The sequence below is a fragment of the Gouania willdenowi genome, chromosome 11 (genome assembly GCF_900634775.1).
Source record: "Gouania willdenowi chromosome 11, fGouWil2.1, whole genome shotgun sequence".
NCBI classification, from domain to species: domain Eukaryota; kingdom Metazoa; phylum Chordata; class Actinopteri; order Blenniiformes; family Gobiesocidae; genus Gouania; species Gouania willdenowi.
In genome coordinates, this window is record NC_041054.1 from 21,455,783 (window position 1) to 21,480,554 (window position 24,772).

A 24,772-nucleotide genomic window follows, 5' to 3' on the forward strand; every position below is an offset into this window, starting at 1 on the left:
TTAAATGCTATCGTAGTGATGTGTGTTGGTGGCCCCCCGGGCTCATAAGTGTGGGATGTCGGAGTGTACGTGAAGGCAGCATTAGTCCATCCTTCATCCCCGGACAACAACAGACCCACACCAAACTTCAGCGACTTTAGACCGACATGGATGCACTGAGGTCGGCAGGGAGAGCCCTCACCAGGAGCCCCAGTGTGGCCAAACAGTCACTGACCGCTGGCAAACACAGAAGTAAGAGAAAGTTTGTTTTCCTCCAGAGAAAAGCCTCTACTAAAGTTGTCTGTACGCTACGTTATGTCAATATCACCGCGATAAAGCGGTTTTTCGCCCCCGGTTTGACACAGACAATGAATGTTTGAGTGAACTTCGTCTAAATTTGACTAGTAGTTCATAAAGTAATAATTAATCCCAGCTGTTGACGCTCAGTGAGGGGAGTTCAAGTCTGGCTTGTTTAAGTTAGTTTTTCTTTTCAGGAAAACACAAAAACAGTGTTTTGTAAAGCGGTTTCTCTATTTTACACTGTTATGTGTTGGAGGTTTACTCAATGCTTTTTGTTTTTTTTTTTGTCCCCTTTGTCCAAGAAAAGTAGAAAAAAAATCGTTTTGAGTTTACAGTAACTTTCCCCGGTTTCATGGTTTGAGTTTAAATCCGTACTGAGATTATTTTACAATCTCAGTACGTGACTGCTACGTACTAAAAGCACACATTGCTGTACTGATTTAAAAAAAAAAAAAAAAAAAATGTTTAAAACATCACATCAGTCGATCATCGATTAAAAAAAAAAAAAAAAATCGACCAAAATTAAAGAAATGATTGTCATTATCAGATTTATATGAATACAACAGTTTATTAGGTTAACTATTATTTATAACAGTGTATATTATAATCGTGTTTTTTTTTTTTTTTTTTGTAAAATAAATTATTTTGTATAAAGTTGTATTATAATCATGTTTTTTTTGGAGAATAAACTATTCCTATTCATATTGACATTGCTTCATGAGACACTATTACTTTACTGAAGTTGTTGACTGAGATTGTCACTCAGATAGCCGTACTGAGTTTGCCATGGGAAATTAGTGAAAGGAAGAATACATTCTTAAAAAGTATATTCCCCAAGAAAAGGAGCCATTCAACATTAGCTTTGAAATTTAATTTTCAACCTCAGTACGACGGAAGTAGCAAAACTCACAGCGGAACTAGCAAAAATTCATTTTCTTATAGTGCGCATGCTAGGAGTGTGACGATATCTCGATACGGCCGATATATCACGATCTTTTCCGCACGATCGATTATTGATATGGTCCCGCTCAGTATCGTTTTTTTTTTTTTTTTGACTTTTTGACTTTATTTTTGTTTTTCAAGGTTCCTTCAACTAATATATTGGTTGAAGGAACCAATATATTGTTTACTGGAATATTGCACTATAAAGGTGTCACTGGTAAGAAAGACCCTATTTTTTGTTTACAGAAATCACTATTGGAGATACTTATTCATTTACATTGGTTTGTTGACACTTATTTACAGAAATGTTGCACTAGTATCACTGTTCATAGGACACTTTTTCAATTTATTGTCTTTCAGAGATATAAAATAAAAATTGTAATTGTAAATTACAATTTGTCAATTATAAACTTTTTTCTTGTTATGTCATAGATTATCGTAGATTGATCGATTTTTTTATTTTAAAAATCTTTTTTTTATTTTTTGGATATTTAATCAATATTTTTGTGTGTTTGTGCAATATTTCAGTGATGGTTACAATGCTTTCAATGTGTTGCAATGGTTATTTGATGCACCTGATTTTATGATGGCAGTGTGTGATGCCTGTAATATTTATGTATGCACAGACATTTTAATTTCATATAAGTGTTTAAACTGACACAATAGGATGAATCAGTTTTTCTTATTTTTGTGCATTGTCAGTAACTCCTTTATCCTTAATGTTCTCACTTACAATTGTTACAATGCCGTCATTATGTTGTCATGGTTACTTTGAGACTTCTACACACTAGTTTCAGTGAAAAGAAACTTGTTGCACTTTATTTTATGATGGCAGTGTGTAACACTGCATTTTCTTTTTCTCAGTGAAAATGTGTAAAAACACTAATAATAAATAGGATGTTTTGAAGCAAATTGTTTTAACTCAATTTATCCTCTGAATGATCAATATTGTCTGAACATATACAGCAACTTGATTTTTCATCTCTATGTTTAATTTTGTTATTAACTGGGTAGAATATTGAGATAATATTGTAACCCGCGTATCGCATTATGACATCCTTGCTAATACTCACCCTGAGCTAGGGTTGGGCCGTATACAGGTTCATATCGATTACTGGTATATATTTTTGTTATGATATGAATTTTTAATATACCGCCGTACCGGTGTATTTGATTACACAACTTTCGGAAAGCTGCATTGCGTTTCAGACCGGACCCTTTTCAACATTGCACTTGTAAATAGGAAGGTAAACAATAGCACTCTGGTGTTAGTTGCGGTGTAAATCACACGCGTAAATTGATAAAGACACAGTTAAAAGCTCTGAAGCTGCATGTGCCTGCGTGCGCATGCCTACACTACAGGAGTACAACACTCACGGACACGGAAGCACAGTTAGCTAAGGATGTCGGCAGTATTACAATTTGTAATTCCTATTACACGGAAATAAGTCCCGGTGGAGCTGCAAACAAAACGCTACTTTATTCACCATAGAAAGCCACCACACCACTGAGTATGCAGCATCTAAAGCTAGAAATCAAACTAATGCTAAAGCTAAGCTAGCACGGCAAAGAGCCATTGGGCTGCTGTTGCAAGCTTGTATAACTACTAGTGTGGAATTATTCTACAATATTCACTCATCAAGTCAATCTACTGCAGTAATTCCTCTCTCAACCAGTCGAAAATGCTGTGAACACCTAATTATGCATGGAAAAAAAAATATCGTCATATACAGTGAAACCATTAGAATTTTCAAAAGTACCGTGATATACATTTTTGGTCATACTGCCCAGCCCTACGAGTAGCTTCATATGCCGCTACATGCTATGTCTGGTTAAAGCTCACTGTTTATTTTGGACAATGATTACGGTTACCAAGCGAAGGATCACACAGGCAGCATCGGGGGCAGCTGAGTGGCGGCAGGGGACCTCAGGTGAAGACTAGAGCATCTGAGCATATCGCCTGTATTAAATAGACAGTGCGGCTGATGTATTGTTTCTGGGTTGTGCACATTAAAGAGTTAAACAACCCCGTGCATGCCTGAAAGTCCTTTTTGTGTTTAAGTGTGCTGAAAACGCACCGTAGGGGGCGACATCACTCCGTAGGGGATCAAAATTACAACGTCTTGACAGCGTTGGCGAGAACCCTGAAACATGATCAAAAAACTAATTTTAGAGAGAGAAAGTCTCTGGGGTCGCCAGAAATTTGTGATATAAAAATGGGGTCACGACAAGGAATATGTTGGGAATCACTTTGGAACCACTCCTTAGGAAGTGCAGAGGTCAGGGTCAACATTACTGTCTTTACCAAAGCAGACTCAGATTCAAGAATTAAAGCCCCCACATTAACATGGATTTCTCTAAGTCTGCTCCTGTGCCTGTTGTGTGACTCAAGGACCACTTTGTGGCCTAAACCTCACTTGATCCGGTCATTGAGTTAGAAAGGGGACAATGACCGGGGGGGAGTATTTGAAAGTTTCTCTTGCCTGTGCTGTAACCAAGAGGACTGGCTAGGAATGGGAAAGGTCAGCTGGTGCTTAGCTCCCAGTTTGCTCTAATTAAAGCTGGTTCTTTTGAAATCCCAGTGAGCCATTGTCTGATCAAAGTTCCTGAAAGAAAATAGTGCATTGTTTCATATTGACTTTATCCTACTTCCTATGTGGGTGCAGAGCATGAGCTGAAAAGTAAAATAAGCAGGGTACCACAACAGTTTATAGATAATTTAGTAGTTTAGTAGATGATACTTTATTCAGTTTTAGGTGTATAGCCTAAATTTGTAATTTGACTTGTGAGAAGTCAAGTTTATTTTATTTATAGAGCACATTTAAAAACAATAGACGTTAACCAAAGTGCTGTACAGAGGTTATAAAAGTTTACACAAGTAAAATAAAATGAGATAAATTCAATAAAAATACAAAACCAAAAATGCCAGTTCATGGAACGAACTGTGGGATTAAATAATAAAATGAATAACTTTAGTGGTCAATCTAGGAGAAACGGCAGTTCTTCGGTCATGTGACACATTTGTATATTTGTGACTACATGTAGCTCTCAGAAGGTGATCTACTTGCTATACAGTATCTTAGCTAACTTAAACACTCAGTTGTAAACCATGGTGCTGTTTGGTCTAATCATTGTTAAATCATTTACATTAATGTGCATTTTAAACACAGACGTTACAGCGAGACAAGGGAGGTAATGCTAGTTAAACATTGTAATGTAGCAGCAGCACATGAATTTAACATGTTTGGCCTTTACTATTTATTTAATTATTTAGTTTATAGGCCATAGTTAAGAATAGCTTTTTTTTAAATTTAATTTTATTTCTTTTAAATCGTCAATGATTAGTTGGACTATAAAAACAACAAAATTAAAAGTGAAAGTGCACCACTAAAAAGGTCATTCAAATGAGGACAAAGGTCGGGTTTTCTCTTTATAGTTTAGGTCTAAACTATAATATTTCATATGAAAGGATAAAAAGGTTAAAAAAAAACAAGTTTTTTTTGTTGAAAGATAATTGAATAAATATGGGTTATATTTGCTATCCTTAAAGGTTTGGTTACATTTTCACCTCCCTTATTCAGATTTGACTGCACTTGGCTTTTGTGCTTGTCAGTCGACCTATCAGCTTCCTGTGCATTCAGCTACTGAGCCGTTGGTATCCATTGTGGTGTGTTTGAGAGTAGATTTGCACGTCGTCTCCTGGCTGCTGGGAACGCATTCCTCACTGACGCTGACCCGTATCAGACCTCCAGGTCTTACTCTGGAATCAGCCCACTTTTTCTTGTATTTAGGTCATTCCTTACTAGTAGAATGTTGAGTCAATGAATTTAAAGCGATACAAAACTATCACATGAATGCACTTTAGATGGTAGGTGTAAAGCTTAATAATAAAACATTTATATCAACTTTTAGCCTTCAAATACATGTATATCACTTAATATGTGGGCATTGCCATTGTAGACATCGATCAGAGTATGCATACTATCTTGTTACATCAGGCTAATGCTTCATATTTTTGGTGAAAAAAATATGGTGAAATGGCATTTTATTCTGATGTTTTACACATGGAATACCCAAAAAATAGTACAATAAAGGAGATGAAATAAACAGTACAGTTAGGTGTGTTTTTGCCATTCTTTGTTGGTATCAGTCAGAATATGCCTGTAGGCAAAGAAAGTGATAAGATGGATGGATACTTTTTCTCAGAAAAGAGTTCAGATCCTTTAGAAACTCTTAACACATGTTGTTTGATCCACGGTTCAGACAGCAGGATTCACACTTCCTGATGAAGTTCAAACTGTAAAACTTTGATTTATTTTTCACCCCTAGGGCAGCAAACTATGCAGTATTTTCCTTTGACCTACTGACTGAAAGAGATTGTTTTTTTTTTTTCTCTCTCTCTCTGCCACCAAATGATGAGAACACCATTTGCGTTTAATTCCAAAAAAAACACAAGGCATAATGCTGTGGTTGAAAAACTCTGATCTCAGCAATCAACTTAAATGAAATGAAACCTGGCAGGGGAGGGAATGCTGCTACCTGCTGTGTGGTGTTCTTGCTGATTTTTCACTACATGTTGCTTTGCTAGCCCCGACTGTTTTCCTTTCATGAAAGAGGCATTGGGTTTATCTAGAGTCTGTTATCATATAGGGTACCTGTAGTGAACTTGAATAGTAAGCACTATCAAAGATAATACAGACCCTTTCCAAAAAATTAGAATATCATGCAAAAGTTGTTTAATTTCCAAAATTCCATTCAAAAAGTTAAACTTTAATAGATTATAGATTCAGGGACCACAATTTAAACAATTTCCAGTATTTATTTGTTTATTTTTACATAATTTGGGCTTCCATAAAACAGGAATTCAACTAGTTAGAAATCACCATTTACTTCTCAGTTTTTGCAGAAAAAAAAGAGAAGAAGCACTAGACTATTGGCCAGTGGTCCAAGGTCCTCTTTTCCGATGAAAGTAAAGTGTGCCTTTCATTCGTGAATCAAGGTCCAAGGGTTTAGAGGAAGATGGATGAGGAACAGAACTCAAGCTGCTTGGGGACATTGCACCCCAAATCTTGACTGACTGTGGATATTTCACACTGGACCTCAAGCAGCTTGGGTTCTGTTCCTCACCTTTCTTCCTCCAAACCCAAAGATCCGAACACTTATAAACCAGGGTTGTCTTCAGCTGTACACCAAGGCCCAGTCCCAAGGAAAGCAAACTGTTCCAATCCTTGGAGCATTGAAGACTGAAGTCATTAAAGACTGTTCAACTTCTGACTGAGGCTGGCAGCCCACCCATAGGGCTGTATGCTCATCTGTTAATCTGCTAGCCGATGAATAACCAAGTGAAGGCCATATAGTGGACTACAGGAGCCCACCGGCAGAAGAAACTTATAAATTCAATCGACGCCAGAAAAAAAAAACAGGATGGCTGCAGCAGAGGAGGAGCTGGAGGGGCTAAAGCATAAGCATTCAGCAGCCCTGACTGCATTCACAAAAAGGGTAAACCTTCTCACTTCCAGAGCTAATGCATTGGGCAAACATAAACTGAGAAGCGAGTGGGAAAAATTTAAGTTTGAGCATTCCAGAGTCCGAGATGCTGGGTTCGAGTATGCCACGGCCTTAAGGAAAGTGGACTGAAGAGGCGGAAAGGAAGGCGGACAACATCGACGAGGAAACAGCACAGTGTGACTGTAAGTTTGATGAGGTCAAACAAATTGTTCTGACAAGCTTCCGAGCCAGGTTTGCTGAAGAGGTATTAACTAAAATAGAATACTAATAAATAAAAAAACTCATAGATAAACAAAAATGTATGTCAAAATAAAGTACACACAATTTGTCCCTCACGACACGTCACGACGAAAGTAACACCATACAATACACTGAAGTTAAAAAACAAAACAAATTTTGGAAAAACAACAAAACAATGTTTTGGCTAATAAGCCATGCATTCTCTAATAGAAAAAAAATATTAATTAAAAAAATAAATAAATCAATTAAGTATAAACTTTGCTTTACGAAACAATGGACGGAGCTTCACAGGCACAGCAATGTTAAACTGGCACTAGAGGTTCTGTATTTAGGAGTCGGTGATGATTTGCGTTGTTTTAGAGGGTGTTTGTGGTGATTAAAGATGAGTTTAATGCAGCCAGGACAGGAGGAGAGAGGGTCGTGCGCCTAATAAGTGGTCCCCAGAATCATTTCCCCATAAAAAACGTTCTTTGCACCACGGTGACGGCGTTTCATGCAGATTTTGTCCATTTCCGCGTTTAAATGTTTTTATCGGTCGATTCCGTGATTCCGTCTGCGATTCCGTTAAAGCGGATTTTATAGGGCCCTAGAATTAACCCCACTTGCTAGAGAGGCTGAGTCAGCCATGGACCAAGCCAAAGCAGCCGACCACCACCAAGGGATTTCCAACACATAATAGAAAACGTGGAGCAGATGGAGCTGCACGTCAAAGTAGAGCAAGACCAGAACCAAGGGCACGCCGCAAACCCCGAGCGACCAGCTACCGTCCGTGCTCAGTTTGAACCTCACCAAAACTACTCTGCTGACTCTCGCCAACCAGTCAACCGCTTCCAGCCAAGTTCACCCCATGTACCTCAGGGAATCACCAGAGAAGTGGAAAATCTCTTGAAGGCAGGAGGCTTCTCCCTTAAACTGTGGGCCCTATCAGACCAAAGTGGGAGGTCTGGGGCCGAAGACTCTGATGTTGCCCAACCAGATGCAAGACAAGAAAAGCTCTAGGAGTTGATCGCGAACCAGAGGCAGACCGACTTTGTATGATGACGTCAATGCATTTCTCCAAAATGAGAGGAAAGACGTGGACTGGATTGGATTTGTGCGAAGGGGAAGTCAGGAGTAACACTCAAAATCCTTTGACCCGTCGGGTACCACTGAGCCAGAATGCTGGATTCTGCGGCCCCATTGGCCTTGGTACACCTGAAAGACAGAAGGGGGAAATCTGCAAGGACAGTTATGGCTACCAGACCTTCCTTGCCAACCGCATTGGCGAGATCCAGAAGGCTGGACCAGTAGAAGACTGGAGGTAGGTTGAGGGCAGTCCCGATATAGCAGCCATCATTACAAAGGGAACAACTCCCAAAGAGCTCAACAAAGGGTCAGTGTGGCAACAAGGCCCAGAGTTTCAAGGATGGCCTGAAGTTGACTGGCCTGTAAAAATGCCCAAGGAGTCACGGGTCAGAGGGAGAGCTCGAGACCCCATGGCGCGACAAGAGTGAGGGCCGGTGCGAGCTGCCTGACATGGGACCCTGGAAAGAGAGACGTGCTTGGGACTAACGTCAAGGGCTACCCCTGGCGCAGGCTGAGAGCTGTCCAGGCCAAAGTCGACAAACCCTGGATGGAGTGGGCTGGCAAGACCAACTCGTTCATCATCACAAACGGAGAGAGGCCTCAAGGCTGAAGACATGGCCTGGATTGCAGTCCGCAATGCTTTTATCGGACGGGGTTTGAGACAGAGACATAAGGACCTGCTCGGCCATTCCCGCCCCCTTCATCGCCAGGGCTTGACGGAGGAACGCCAACACGCCCACCACCACCGTCATAGAGAGATGTTCGGAGTCTGGTGGTCCTGATTCCTGCTGAAGACCTACAGGAGGTGCTCGCCAGGTGTACCCAAGGACTCTCTGATGCGTTACTTAGATGGTAACCCGGGGAGACAGCTGAGTGATTTAAGGGAAACCCTATACTCAGTAGGAGGAAAAGGCGATGGGGCCTACCTCCTTAGTTAGCTTGTACATGAGGCTGTTGGTTTATAACCTGTGGTCTACTGCTACCGTAAACTATGGTCAATAAAGTTAGAGTAAGAACCAACAAAGACAAACATGACTTGTAAAATCTGTGTGACGTCTGGCTAGCCTTTTCAGAGGGCTGGAACCAAAGATCCACCAAAATCTGGTCCTTAAAATGCAGGAAATAGTTATCACATCTTAATGGTACTTTAGTTCACCACAAGAATGGAAGCCACAGTCATTAGCATTTAAAATTCTGATGGTATCCAAGAGTGCTGCTGCTTTTGTTGTTACAGAGTCATTAGTAGGAGTTTGAAGCCTGGCTGAATATGAAGGTCACCTGTTTATCTTTTGGTGGGTCATGGTGTGCTGGTGCATATTTTGGCTTGCTCAGGGAACAGGGTGGGTTGCCTTCTAAATAGTTTGCCAATCAAGTATAAACACTGTTGGTTCATCTTAGCCTCAGTACAGTTGAACAAAAAACGTGTTTCTCTCACATGGGCACTTTACAAGACCTGAAGGAATGATTTGGGAAGGTACAACTTTTGCCTGCAATGTTAAAGAATGTTGCTGTTTGGCATGTCTCGTGTGCGATAAGTGAACATTGGTTTCTGAATTTCTTGTACGCGTGTATCTTTTTATCTTCAGAACCTCTGAACAAGTCGTTATCTCAATTGTTTACATTTCTGCTCATCGGTAAAGGCCCTCACGTTGATGTGTTCTATGTATACTGCAAAGTCAGGTCAGCAGTTTGGTTGTGTTAAAACAAAACGTCTGGCAGGAACTCTGAGAGGGCTTGGAAGTGGCAGAGCAGCAGTTAGTGGTTTCCCCAGTGATCCAGTGTCTGAATGTAAGCTGCCGGTCAGCTCAACCTTTTTCCATCAGTCTTTGTTGTCTGTGTCCAATAAGAACCTTCTTTGTATCTAAATACAGAAGAATGACACTCCTCTATCAGCCTTGGCTAAATGAACCAAAAAGCTCCTCTGAGACAGTTTTACAATTACTACAGTCAGAAAATTTGTTTTTTTTTTGTGCACCTTATGATTATACCTTAACACTAGCTGCTGTGTTTGCATCGTAATTTCACTCTGAAAGGGGTTCATCTGTGTTTACTTAATCTAAGGCCCCGTTTAGCTCACACATGAGCACAGCTGTTTCCTCTCACGTGTAGTCGTTGCTGACCTTTGATCCCAGAGCTTTTGGTGCCGTAGAGCTGAGCCGTTCCTGGTACCTGCAGCGCTGCTTATTTCTTACAGTGCTTAAGTTAAAAACTGATGCCATTAGAGCGGTTTTAAAACACTGTCTGACCACTGTAAGAGTGCAGTCTGTAAACCCTGCATGTGGCAGCATTAAAGACTTGTTAAAAGAGGCTTTGCGTGTTTAGTTTTAAATGTGCTGTAGCTAAGCTATAGATGAATCACACTTGGTAAAACCTTTTAATCACTAGACAGAGCCACATATTTGTTTTTGGTTTTTGAAATGTGTATATATATATATATATATATATATATATATATATATATATATATATATATATATATATGGTTGTTGGGTCTCTGGTTCAAGAATAACACCTATTTTAAGTTAAAAATGGTCAAATATTTTAGAAAACAAGGAGTGTTTTGATTGGTAATTATGTAAACTTTCAGTCTGTAAGTTTAGGTTTTAGAAAAAGGGTCAGAGTAGAATTTTTTTGAAACCTGTACGTTTCTTTGGTGTGGACAATACAATATGGTTAATCGGGTTTGACATAATACTTAAAATACATGCTTGTATAGAGGAATACATTTGCTAGTTAAGATTAAATAAGCCTAACTTGTCCATATGCTTGAATATTTCAGGGAAGGGTCACTCAGTGGTTAAGGGTCGTGCTATGATTTTTTATTATTCTCCCAGAGAAGCATTGATAAGGCCATGCACCACTTTTTGTCAAGAAAGCCTTACTCGCATTAATTAATTCAGAAAAGGAAATCTGGGGTTGTATTTTGGACAAATATTGCTGTAAATCTGGTAAAAATTAACATTAAAAAAATAACATACTTTTTTAAACGTGGTTTGTTGCAAAAAATTGCCGTTTATTTTAACATGGGCAACTTTTGAATCGGCACCTCATAGATTAGGTCTTCATTTTGACTTTTTTTTCAATTAATTTGTATTATTTGATTATTTATTATTTGTTATTAGAAATATGCAAATGGCAGCTAAAGCAGACAAAGAAATAAAAGACATCAGTGAGGCTGCAGTTGGTGGTCACATTCTAAACATTTTGTCCTTTTATTTTCTTGTTTCTCAAAGATCAGATTTCCTTTAGACAATGTTTCACACAAGTCTTTCTGAATTCCAGCTCTGAATAGTTTTCAGTGTATTAGAGCCTGTTTGGCTCGCTCTGTGTCGATGGTGTATGAACATGTGTCTGTGGTATGCAGCGCATCCCACGGGAGGTGAATGCTGGCAGGAAGACTTTCTAGTAATGGGGATGTTTTCCCGGCGCCTGCTCCCTTTTTTTTTCCCTGAAGAAATGTGTGTAAACAGTTCTATGAGGTCAGGGTCAGCCTGGCACAGCACGGCACAAACCCTGATAGTGTACACAAACAGTTCTTCAGAAGCTACAGCGATAACACTCCTCCAGCTATTTACTGAAAACTCACTGTAACTTTTTTTGTGTTTTTCTTCATCGAAGGTTGAAAACTATAACAGTGAATACATTCACTAAGACATCTGTGACCTAGTTTTCCTCCTATCACTGGATGTCACAGTCCATGTAGACTCAGTCCTTATTCTTTTACTTTGTCTTTTTTGTGCCCTTTAACTCATTTTGGAAGGGAAATATTTACTTAACATACTCAGTACCTCTGACCTACATTCCCAGTTGTGCTTGTTGAAGTTCAGAGAGAGATGAAATGACCCGACTATAAGATAACACAGGCTGTTTACATATCACTGACTCGTTTCCCCTCAGTTCTTTGAATGTTCTCATGGCCGATGCTCTTACTTTGTTGAAAACAACATCATTGGATTGACTTTTCTCTCTTTCCTACCAATCAGAGCTTCCAGAGAACTGGACTGACACACGAGAAACCATCTTGGAGGGAATGACCTTCAACCTTCGTCACCTTGGTATGACACTGGTGGACCAGCCCAAAGGGGAGGAACTGTCAACTGCTGCAGTGAAGAGGATCATTGCCACGGTGAGAGTTTTAGTCAACAACACAGTCCTGGATGTTTCCCTTTACGCTGCAGCTTTCCATGCATGCTGCAGATTTTAGGACATGTGCTACGATCCTGGTCAGAACACTTCATGGCTTTGAAGAGATGTAATAAATGAACTCATCACCACTAAAAAACAAAAAAACTAAACCAAGATTTGACATTGCAACATAAACGGAAAGAACACGACAGGATCACAGCCAGCATAAGCTCAGTCAGATGAGATCATACTGACCTTTAATTGCAGGACAAAAATATAGTTTGCGTAAAAGCTCGAAAGACAGATTGTAGTAATAGGTGATTACTGTCGACTGAATATCTGATTTTGGCTGCATTGTATTTCTTTTCCCATGCCATTAAAATATCAAAAGCGCCATGTTGTACATGCTTATCCACACCAGTAATGTCGTGCCAATACCGATACTAGTAACGGGAGGTGCCCCGATACGGCACAAAAAGGTTGGTATTGGCAAGTACTAACTATTAACTCATCAATGTCATTTACAGCATGAAACTCTTCTTAAAACACAGCGCCTTGTGTTGTTCTCTCTCCTGACTCTCACTGCTGCTCTGACTACTGATCACAGAAACATGGTTACGTATTCATTGCATGCCAAGGCAAGTTACCGCTATTGGCCCAGAGCAACCACTCTGAACCAATCGGGGGCCGCATATTCATGTTGCCAAAAAACAAACCGTGGTATCTGTCATTGTGTCTTTGGGCAAGACACTTTGCCCACATTGCCTAGTATGAATGTAGTGTGTGAGTGAGTGTTGGTGGTGGTTGGAGGGGCCAATGGCGCACTATGGTAGCCTCGCTTCCGACAGTCTGCCCCAGGGTATCTGTGGCTACAATAGTAGTTTACCACCACTAAGTGTGGAGTGAAAGTATAATGCCTTAATTCTGTAAAGCGACTTTGAGTTCCCAAAAAAAGCTATATAAAAGTGATGTATTATTATTATTATAAACAAACATCCCTACTAACGAGAGAAAATGTCGGTGATTTCGAGGATACCGTTGTATCGGCATGTATCTTTATCGGTCGATATCTGTGGAATGAGCTTCCTTTACATGTAAGAAATGCCCCATCACTGTCCATTTCTTTGGCTTTTAACCCAGTATGAGACTCTGCTCTTGTTTTAGTGTCTGTGGTTTGTCTTTATTTACTGTTGTGCTTAATGATTATATCAGTTTTTATTTATGTTTTACTTAGTTTGGTTTATTATTTTGCTGTTGTTTCTGTTTATCGTGTACAGCAGTTTGTGCCAGCTGTGTCTGCATTAAAGGGCTCTATAAATAAAGTTGAGTTGAGATACTTTTTAACTGGGCATCGGTATCTGGATGGAAACTCTACAAATTGTACAAATATAGATAAGAAATATAAAAAAAAAACGATAGGAAATGTTACTGATCTCAAAAAAGAGTGAGTGAAAAAGAACCCCCCTCCTAATTCTGAATTGTTACTGCTGCAGGCTAAAGCCAGTGGAAAGAAGTCCCAGAAAGTTGCCCTCAAAATATCTCCGCAAGGCATCGTCCTGTCTGACAGGTTGACCAACAAACTCCTGGAAAGTGTCTCCATATACAGGTATTCCCAGAACAGCAGAGGACAGCTGTGAAGTCACCAAAATTAGTATTAGTATATCTTTTTACGTCATGTAAAGCACTGTGACTTGCCTTCTGTATGAAAAGCGCTCCACAAATAAATGTTCCTTGCCTGTATCCGTTTAATCAGATCTCTGCTCTTCTCTGACCTGCAGGATATCCTACTGCACAGTGGACAAACTGCACAACAAAGTGTTTGCATATATTGCACAAAACACTCTGAATGGGACCCTGGAGTGCCACGCCTACCTCTGTTCTAAGAGGAAAGTGGTAAGACTAGTGACATCACAGATCAATAACCTTTTCCAAAGCCTCTCTATTGGTTTTAATAGCCAACGTTAGACTCTACCAGTGCACATTTATGTTATGTAAATTCTCTGTAGCATTTCTTCATTTTGTCTGTCTGAAAAAAGAGTGAATATGTTGGGTGTGTGATCAGTGACATGCTGCATGTGTGTCCTTGTCTCCAGGCTCAGGCGGTGGCTCTGACAGTAGCTCAGGCCTTCACAGTAGCCTTTGAGCTCTGGCAAGTGGCCAAAGAAGGTAAACACACAACGGCTTTGTTCGCGAATGGAAGTGACTCACATATATAAACAGACATCACCCATTGACAGTCTTTAAACGAGGAGAAGCTGATATGTTTGACACAGATTACACCAAACGTTTGTTTCTTTTTTTTCTTGTAGAAAAAGGGAAGAGAGCAAAGTCAGGGTCAGCAGGAGATACGAGCAGCAGCTCCCACTCAGAGAGATCCAACAGCCTGGGCAGTCTGAAAGGCACAGGTGAAGAACAAGCAACAACAAACAATGGCTGGAACATATTTATACACACATTTATCATATCATATATACACTTCTGACCAAGTCTCTCTGTGCAGAGGTTGCATGTTCTCCTAGACTGGTGGGTGCTCACTAAAGGTGTGCGGATCGATCCAAAAATGTTGATAGTATCGATACCAAACGTGTAGCTGCACCTGTATCTTTTTTAATTTAAAATTCTGAGAAATTACAATAAAGGCAATAATGTTTGTGTGATTAAAGCTATGATTATGGCAGTTTTATATTGGCCCAACAAAGCAAGGCTACATTATGTAGAATATTTCAGCAACAAGGTATTTAAAGTGATTCATGTAAGACTTTAAAAACATGACAGGGCTCGTAAGGCAAGTAAAAAAAAAAAAACAAAATTTAAATGCATTTTAAAATCATAAAACTCTGGCTCTCATAGAACTTTGTGTGTTTAAATGAGGGCAAATCTGAACTAATTATTTTTGGCTCTCAAAACCCACTCAGTACTGTTCTGGTCTCCAATCTCTCGTCCCCCACACTGTTATCAGAAACCTTGGTGTACATTTGGACACAAACCTGAGCTTTCACAAGCAACGTAACTCTGTAGTTAAGGCAAGCTTTTTTCAGCTTCGCCTTCTCGCAAAAGGGAAACCTTTCCTGAGCTGCTTCGACCTGGGAAAAACTATTCATGCATTCGTCAGCTCAGGATTGGATTACTACAATGCACTGTATTTTGGACTCAATCAGACCTCCATACACAGATTACAGCTTGTTCAAAATGCTGCTGCCCTGCTCCTCACCAACTCTCACAAACATGACCATATCACACCTGTCCTTTACTCCCTGCATTGGCTCCAGGTCTTTTTCAGAATCCAGTACAAACTTTTGCTTTTTGTTTTCAGTTCCATCCATGGCCTCGCACCTGTGTATTTATGTGAGACTTTGACCCCTCATCATCCAAGCAGAGCCCTACGTTCTGCCCAACACCACCTGGTGGAGGTGCCCAGGCCACGTTACAAACAGTGGGGTGATCGTGCTTTTGCAGGCCCAAAACTCTGGAACTCATTGCTGCTTAAGTTACATGTCATCAAAGACCTGCCCCTGTTCAAAGCAAAACGAAAGACTTACCTGTTTAGAAAGGCTTTTGATACTTAGTTCGGTGGCACTTCTTTTAAATGTGGTAATGGTGTGTGTTTTTAATTATATATTATGCTGTTTTTAAAATATTTTTTATTGTGTACAGCGCTTTGGTCAATTTTAGTTGTTGTAAAGCAATTTAGAAATGAAACGTGATTTGATTTGACATAAATAAAGCCTGCATTACTGTGTTCCAGTGAATATTATCTATTATTTCTTAAGGTTTTTGGCATTAAAATGCATTTAATTACTGTTTAAGCACTGACGTGGTTCTTCAATGGATGCCATTGTTGTTATGAGACATCAGACAAATGATTTTCTAGAGGAAGTTTGAATTTACCATGTAGGAGTTCTGACTCCAGGTAGCGACCCCGGTTGATAAACTCAGAGTCCTGAGGTGCATTGAATGCATCATGAGGACAGTGACTTCCTGGTTACCACTGATTGGCTGGAAACCTTTCCCTCAAACTTGTCTTGGGCTGGTTATTGGATGAACAGTGGTGACTCGGTGCTCAGCATCTCCGTGTGTGCTCGGACCCCAAAGCACCCACTGAATCTGCCTTTAATAAACTAAAGGCTGTTGTATTTAATGAGCTGAACTCACTGCTGTTGTGCAATTTAGAATGAGTTTGTGTCCTAAAATCTTCCTTTTTTTCCACATTGTGCAGATGTTGCCACGGACAACCTCCTGGACTTTGAGAACGATGTGAATGTGACTCTAGAGGAGGATCAGCTGGATAACCTCAAGCCCTCTGAGGCCAACAACAACCCAGATCTGGTACAAACCTCTGTGGCTCTTCGCACCTTGTTTCTGTGTCAAACATAAGATGTGGGCAGACATTTGCTGTTTATCGTTTAGATATGGAGTCAGGCAGATTATCATTACCTAATCCAGTGCTGAAACATTTTTTGTGTCTCAGCACTGTTAGGATTAAAATGTTACATGTTTGTTAGATACCTTTTTTAAGATTTTATCAAATTTCAATGTAATGATAAGACTTGAGCCTGATTTACAAAGTGTGAATAGTTTTTACTTTTACAAGTTAGTTTCTTTTTATGGATTCATCAGAATTATTTTTGTCGTATAATTTAGTATAGTACTACTACATTTTAAAATGACAAACTTACTTCCAGCTACATAATTAACCAGTATCATCCTCTGTGTCTGACTTCACACACACACTGCTTCTGATTAGTTTAACTTCATGCCCCACCCCTTTTTCAGCTACTGACTAAAATAATTTTTGTCAGTTTAATTTTTTTCTAACAAGAAATGTTTAAATCCTACCATTTTATTAGTATATAGTTGGATAAACAAGCAAGGAAAACTATAACAGGAATATTCTTTTTAGAACTCTAACAGTGATCCTGGCTGCTTGAAGTGTGTAATTCCTGTGTTATAACTAAACACGTCCCAAGGCTTTAACACTGCTTCTGTCATTTCATAAGAGGTGATGTGTAAAATATTTGAAAATGTTTAGGGAACTATTGTTCCTCCCATTACTAAAGCATGTGTACGTAGTTCTATTTCATAATATTTTGTGAGATGTTTCACTATGGGATGCAACCTCTGTCTGCGTTCCTCAGAAGCATTTATTTCAATCTGCCTATCCTGATTGGCCGGTGAAGCGCATCCATCCGCTAGGGGGAGACCCACCTCCTATATAAGGAGGACGCGGACAGACGCGCACCATTCAAACACCTCTTCTCCTCTTAGCTATCTCGCGTTTTCTTTTACCAGCTTAACTGTCCACAGGTGGATTTTCTTTATTCCAGTCGCTGGATGCTGGCAAGAATAGCGCCTGCTCTGGACCACAACAGGTCGAGAGGTGGGTGATATACAGCTCTTACCTTGATTTGCTTGGTAGGTGCTGTCCTTTGCTGCCAAAAGGTAGTGAACCCCCGAGCACCGGCTGACGGCTCCTTCCATCGTGTTGCTCCGGCACATGTTGGTCACCAGCGGCTCTTTCACTCCGGTGTTAGCCCCGCTGCACGCTTCTTGCCACAAGGCCGGTGCATTGACCTCAGCACACCTTGCTGTTGTCTTGGTCCCACTTCCCTCGGCGCCTACGGGCCCGTGTGCATGTCGGTCCTCCCCCTGGGCTCTCATGAAAGTGTGTAGCCTGGCTCCAGCTCCTAATACTACGGTATCCGAGCATTGGACTAAAGCGAAAGCTGCCGTCTTGAAAGAAACCAACGCTGTCCTCGACATCTCAGACGGTTCAGCACACATTTGCCTGCATCCCTGCTAGCACCTGTGCTAGCTACCTCGTGGTAGCACTAGCTAAGCAACCTGCTCTCCTGACTGCGTCATGCGGTGATGGAGACTAAAGCTCTTCTCACCGAGGGAGCGGGATGCTCTGGGGCTCGCCTCTGTCCATGTGGGGGTAAAATCTCCGCCAAAGACAAGCACGAAGTCTACCTCAGCTGCCTGGGTCTAGAACATGCCTGTATAGTGGTCGAGTCTCCGGGCTTGTGGTGACACTGCGCCGCATTCAACACACGGAGCCTCCACAGGAGACTGGCACTCCAGGTTGGCCTGTCCCTGTAGAGGCCATTGAGGTAGAGGCTCCGCTGATGGACACTGCGGATGCTCAGGTTTCCAGCTGGGGTACCCAGCTCGACCTGGCGACCCCCTCCCCACTTCACGAAGATGTCTTCATAATTGACTTTGGAGAGTTTGATGGGTTTAGAGCGGCAAGACCTTCCATTCCCCGGCCAGCTCCGCCACAGCCTCATCGAGGCCCACCCACCTGGCCTGGGAACCCTGCAGTTTCGACGGCTGCTGCTGCGCAGGCACAACCTGCTCAGCGCACGCAATCAAGGAGGAAGAAAAGAACTGTCTGACCACTCTCTTCTCCTCTAAATACAAAGCTAATGTTTCCTCGTTTTCTAGCTTTGTGTCTTTTGCTTTCCCTCGTGCGTTTTTGGGCTGTTCCTGCCCCGTCCTCTCCTCTGCCAAGGCTCGGCCCTCTGCTGTTCGGGTGAGACAGACTGCCTTTCCCTGTTCCACCGGCAGGGGGCACCTCTTCTATGCAGGAGGTTCCTCAATTGTTGGTCGGGCGGCCGCCAGCAAAGGGCTCCACCGCCTATCCTGGATGTACGGGCCCTGAACAAGTGCCTCAGGAAATACACCTTTAGGATGCTCACGCATTCCTTCCTACTGCATCTGGTGCAACAGGGCGATTGGTTTACGTTCGTCGACTTCAAAGACGCGTATTACCACGTTTAAATATCTCGCCCTCACAGAAAGTTTCCGAGGATTGTGGTACGAGTACCGCATTCTCCCGTTTGGACTCTCTGAGGGTGTTTGTGTGCTGCTCGGATGCCTCACATGAGTTCCTCTCGCTGAGAGCAACGCACGTCCCGGAGATCATGAACGTGGGTGCTGACCTGTTATCCAGGGGCCCCTGTTTTCTGTGGCCGGCCATGCATTGGCTGGCGGAGATTTACCAGCTGCTGTGTGCACGTCCCTGGCAGCTCCCGCTGCGCAGGGACCTGCTGTCACAGGGGAGCGGCACAGTTTTCCACCCGCGTCCAGACCGTCTGGCACTGTGGGCTTGGCCCCAGGGTGGCTCAATCTGTCAGATGTGGGATTATCACAGTGTAATTTCCACCATACAGAGTGCTCGAGCCCCATCCACTAGGTCTCTTTATGACTCTAGGTGGAGGCTATTTGAGGGGTGGTGCCACCAGAGGAACCACATCCCTTTTCATTGCCCGGTGATTTTGTCATTTCTGCAGGACCTGATTGAAAAAACAAAGCCTTTTCCACTGTGAAAGTGTATTTGGCAGCAATCGCCACCTGTCACATTGGCTTTGGGAATAAGTCGGCCAGTCGGCACCCGCTGATCTGCCGGTTTATGAAGGGAGCATGTAGGCTCCTCCCCGTGTCCAGACCACTGGTGCCGCGGTGGTTTTGGAGGGACTTAAACGACCTCCTTTGGAACAACTGGAGTAGGCGGGCCTAAAGTTTGCCTCTCTTAAGGCTGTCTTGTTACTGACTCTGGCCTCGGCCAAGAGAGTCAGTGACATCCATGCGCTCTCGGTTCATCAGTTGTGCGCTCAGCTTTTCCTGGGTGATACAAGGATCATCCTGAGACCTAACCCGACCTTTGTGCCGAAGGTTGTGGGCTCGTGTTCTCCCATTACCCTTTTGGCCTTTTTTGCCTCACAGGGTGAGCAGCGGCCGAATGTGTTCTGTCCAGTTCGTGCGATTCGCACTTATATGGGTATGACGAGGAGCCTCAGAAGGAGCGATTAGCTGTTCGTCTCCTGGGCCAATCCCCGCAAGGGGAAGCCTGTTACTAAACAACGCCTGTCTTGGTGGAGGCTATTGCTTTGGCTTACTTGTGTCAGGGTCTGCAGCAGCTTACGGTTCTGCGTGTACACTCGACTCGGGGTCTTGCCACGTCCTGGGCTTTGTTTAGGGGAGTGTCTGTTCAAGACATCTGTCCGGCTGCGCGTTGGACCTCGCCCTTCATGTTTGTCCGCTTTTACCTGCTGGACGTTTCATACTTTTTAATACTGTCCTGATGTGATCTGCCCTGGAGGCTGGTACCGCTCGATAAGCATATCTGCACTACAGGAGTTTCCATATCCTATAGTGTAGGGGTGTCAAACTCCAGTCCTCGAGGGCCAGATTCCTGAGACTTTTAGATGTGTCCCTACTCAAACACTCCTCGTGGAGACCAATGTGTTGTGATCAAGCTCTGCAGAAGCATGATGACGAGTCATTCATTTGATTCAGGTGTGTTAGAGCAGGGACACATCTAAAAGTCTGAGGAATCCGGCCCTCGAGGACTGCAGTTCGACACCCGTGCTATAGAGAGACATCTCCCAAAATATTATGAAATAGAACTTTAGATTATGTATATAACCGCGGTTCTATGAGTAATATGAGTGAGATGTCTCACCAGACAACCGTTCTTGCCGAACGAGGTGCTTAATTTGAATGGTGCCCGTCTGTCCATGTCCTCTTTTTATAGGAGGTGAGTCTCCCCCTTGCGGACGGACGCACTTCACCGGCCAATTAGGATTGGCAATTTGAAATAAATGCTTCTGAGGAATGCAGACAGAGGTTGCATGTCATAGTGAGACATCTCACTCATATTACTCTTAAAACCGGGGTTATATACATAACCTAAAGATTTAATCACACTGATGATCCTTCCTTCCATGCTTTGATACTGACCGCCATGTTGCCAGAATGAACATTTTGGACATATTAGCAAATATTCTTCACTCTATGTTCCTACAATAGTTTACTTCAAATATTAATCAATTTTAGATTTAGAAGATCTTTTTTAAATTCTTTATCAAATTTAAAAGCAACCTTTTTGTCTGAAGGCCTAAAATGGTCCTGATAAAACAAACTCTTACATTTTTTATTTAGAGGAAGAAAATATTTTATTGTTTAAAAAGTTCAAAGATTTAAATACATTGAAGATAAAAACGCCTATGTATTTTTTTATTTGTGTGTGTGTGATTTCTTGTTTCTGTAATTTCAGGGATTGGATGATAGGCTGAATGAAGCCTTCTCTAGGTAAGATAACTGTGACAAATATTTTAATTAATATAAATTTAAACCATGTTGATTTTGTATACTGCTTGTCTACCACAAATAATTACCCTCAGCTCCATCATCTTCCTCTCAAATTGTTTTTCTGTTCCATAGATAGTTGACTCTGCTTGGCTCTGTGCTGCCCCCTACCCATTTTCTCTGTGTACTACAGATTTCACAACTTTAATGTGTGATCATTGGCAGATGTTAAAAAAAATGCTGCAGAGTGAGAAATAGTTTCAATCTGCTGTGTTTGTGTCTCCAGCTGTGCTCTGGATAGCTATGGTTCATATCCAGGTAAAGTTGAGTAATAGTGTAGCAACCATTAAAATTCTCCTTTAGCCTGGTAGTGCTAACCCACTAACCAAAGCATCACCGTATAACATTTAATCACTGCTTAAGCACATAACCTAGTGTACACATCAGTGTGCTTGGACCAGTGTTAGAGATTTGGCTCATTTTTGTCATGAGTTACACTAACACTGGGCTATGATACATGGAATAGAAGGTCAGGGACCCTTGGCTTTTAACCACTTTTCAAATACTTGCTCTTTAAAGTGTTAAGCAAATTCAGTCATTTTCTTCTAAACACATTAAATAGGTCATAAATGTACAAAGCCATTCAACCATTTAGAATTTAATTGGCTTCACAAACTGTGATTCAAATTTCTGTGATCAGGAATTAATGGGCGGGTCAGAAATCATAGCCGCGTTACATAACGGCGCCATCATTAGCATTATCCCGACCCTGCTGCTGAAGCACACCAAACTTCCACGGCCTCCAGCGGGCGCAATTAGGTCCCTAGCCGAAAACACACCACATATTCGGACTCTGGGGAATAAAACGCATCCGCTGGCGCCACATATTCCATAAAATTAGCACTTTTTTTGCACTGCGATTTTGTTTTTTGCCTCTAGCGGGCGCAGTTCTGACTCTACCCGGGAGAGATGCACATATTCGGACTCGGACGGAGCAGACCTTTTAGCGTCCACATTCTGATGTATGGAAGTGCATCTGCTTATCTCATATCATTCCTCGTCCAACAAGTTATTTACCAATTACATTTGCGTTTGGCCCGATCCGAGCACTTATGGAAGCACTATCGACGCTGGAGCCACTTTCACACTGCTCTCTCATAGACACAGTGCACGGAGGCGGCGCCCTTCCCGCGCATGGGCATGGTTCCAGCACCTCTGACACGCACCCAGCAGCTCAAAGCAGACAGAAGTGCTTGTTTTTCAATGATTGTGAGATCTAATTTTATATACTTATATACTTTTTTTCGTCTTTCAAATTTGGCTCAGTGGTCAATGACACATGTTTCTGTGGCGTGACAAACTCATAACACACATTTATTTCTGCTTTACTCAGACTTTAATGAGTCAGAGTGGACTGATGGACAGTGAGTAATGGAAGGTTTGGGTAAACTCACTGATGGATTAACACACATGACCGTCGTAAACTGTTGTTGAGGATTATACGGAACCAATCAGAGGGAGTTTATTAAGAACAGCCTGAGGTTTTCCACAATCCTTTTGTACTGAGGCTGAAACTGTGAACAACATAATCAGAATAACAAGCCTCATACAGGCTCATGCTACGCTACACGAGGATGTTCATGTTTATGAATTTCCAATGGAATAAAATCCACATTAAATCATCTGCACAACTGAAGGGGGTGCAGCTCCACCCATTAGTGGAACACAGAAGAAGTCTCAGCCTGTCATTGCTAATGAGGTGGTGGTAAATTGGAAAATTCAAATTTTAAAAATTGTCTTTTGTCCCTTGAATATATAATAAAATTATAATTAACAATATTTAATTCTGATCTGAGAGGTTCCAATCCTTCTGTGAGTGTCCTTATTGAAAAGCAAGTGCTTAACATCTACTTCCAGGAGAGTGTAGACCAGACATAGGCAACTGGTGGCCCAGGGGCAACATGTGGCCCTCGATCTAATTTTGTGCGGCCCCTAAAACAAATCCCCAAAAATTGTGTTTCAAGAAGTTGGAAGGAATATAAAGCCCAACATAATATCCAAAATAACTCCCAAAAGACACAAATTGACAACAAAATGCACAAAGTACAACCACTTAAACAAACAAAATTACTATGAAAACACAAAAAACAACAACATATTACAGAACAGCACCAAAGACACACTGTCAACAAAATTACACAAAATGACAGGAAAATACAGAAACAAACAACCAAAATACAGAAAGTGACCCCAAAAACACACAAAATGACTAAAAAAGAGCAAAGCCACCAACAAAAACAAAAAAGATCTAATTTTGTTACTCATTACAATATTAATATAAATAATATTCAACATCCAAGAAGGATTGTCAAGAATGTTTGATGGTTGTTTGTTTCCAGAGATGGTCTAGTTCAGCTCTGCTGTAAATAGGCTTATACTCACCCAACCTGTGGAAAATAGGTACTACTGGTTGGCCAGGCCAGCAATATTTATTAATGTATATATAACTATGAAATCTAAAAAAATCACATATGGCATGACAGCTAAGGACATGTTTATTAACGCTCAAATTTTTATTTCATGTATTTAAGACCTATTTAAAAGTTTAAAATTCTAGACATTGCACCTTTAAAATACAACAGTATTTATGATTCAGTAATCACGATTTTAGTGTTGATCACAGACTAACTGCAGAATAATTTGTATCTTTTATTTGAAATCCTCTGTAAATGAATCCTCTGTGTCTCAGATGTGAACTATTAAGGTCACTTTTGTCCCCCATGTTGTCCTCAGACTGGCAGTGTCGCGTGCTAACCCCCAGGTCCTGGACAATGGGTTGATGCCCCACGACTGGTTCATTGAACCGGACTGGGACGGAACCAATGGAAACACTCCCAGCAACAGCCGCAGCCCGTTTGGAGACGACATGTTGGGCTTCTGACCAAAGCAACCACAACACGTCTTCCACTCAGTTAAAACATTAATGTGGATTCAAGAAGTTACTGGTAGTTCATCAGGGAATCCCAGACTGGGAAACCAGACTAGGAACCCCTAAGCACCAAAGCCGCCATTATTATCAGTGTTATCCACACATCTGCCAAATCATTCTCTGTTTGTTTACTCCATCATACATCTTTCCTAGTTTAGTCTGTAAATATAGTGTTTATGATGGTACTACCTGTTTTTATTTGAGAAATAACCTAATTTAGCAGGCCTTAATCAGAGCTTGACAATCACTTTATGAAAGCCTCTCAGAGAAGACATGACGTACAGTGAAGTGGGTTTAGGTTGGGTTAACCGTGAAGGATAAATATTTTTTTAAAACAAAGGATTGTCAGCAATGGAATAAAGAAAAGAAACTTGGGTTTCTATAAGGTTGGGTTACACGTATTATGTTAATAGAATAAAGCTAATTATTTTATGTTTATGCTGCTGTAGTAGAAGAATAAATGAAGCCATTTGATTGTAGTTTTTGCATCACCAGCATTGTACAGAAAATAAAGGATATTCATGTATACAAAAA

At 41.3% G+C, this 24,772-nt stretch overlaps 1 protein-coding gene across 1 annotated transcript; it reads left to right on the forward strand.

The window, feature by feature from the left end:
- Window positions 1-70: 70 nt before the first annotated feature.
- ldlrap1a (low density lipoprotein receptor adaptor protein 1a) lies at window positions 71-24,772 on the forward strand. The gene is made up of 9 exons (XM_028461920.1): window positions 71-231; window positions 12,018-12,160; window positions 13,653-13,765; window positions 13,938-14,052; window positions 14,253-14,325; window positions 14,469-14,564; window positions 16,376-16,485; window positions 21,218-21,252; window positions 24,043-24,772. Exons 1-9 carry the CDS (start codon window positions 147-149, stop codon window positions 24,188-24,190), a joined length of 918 nt encoding a protein of 305 aa, XP_028317721.1. The 5' UTR covers window positions 71-146; the 3' UTR covers window positions 24,191-24,772.

Coding starts and splice junctions, on each gene's coding strand:
- ldlrap1a (XM_028461920.1), top strand. CDS start 147: ATGGATGCACTGAGGTCGGCAGGGAGAGCCCTCACCAGGAGCCCCAGT. Junction 232..12,017: donor GACCGCTGGCAAACACAGAA/GTAAGAGAAAGT, acceptor CCTACCAATCAG/AGCTTCCAGAGAACTGGACT. Junction 14,326..14,468: donor CTGGCAAGTGGCCAAAGAAG/GTAAACACACAA, acceptor TTTTTCTTGTAG/AAAAAGGGAAGAGAGCAAAG.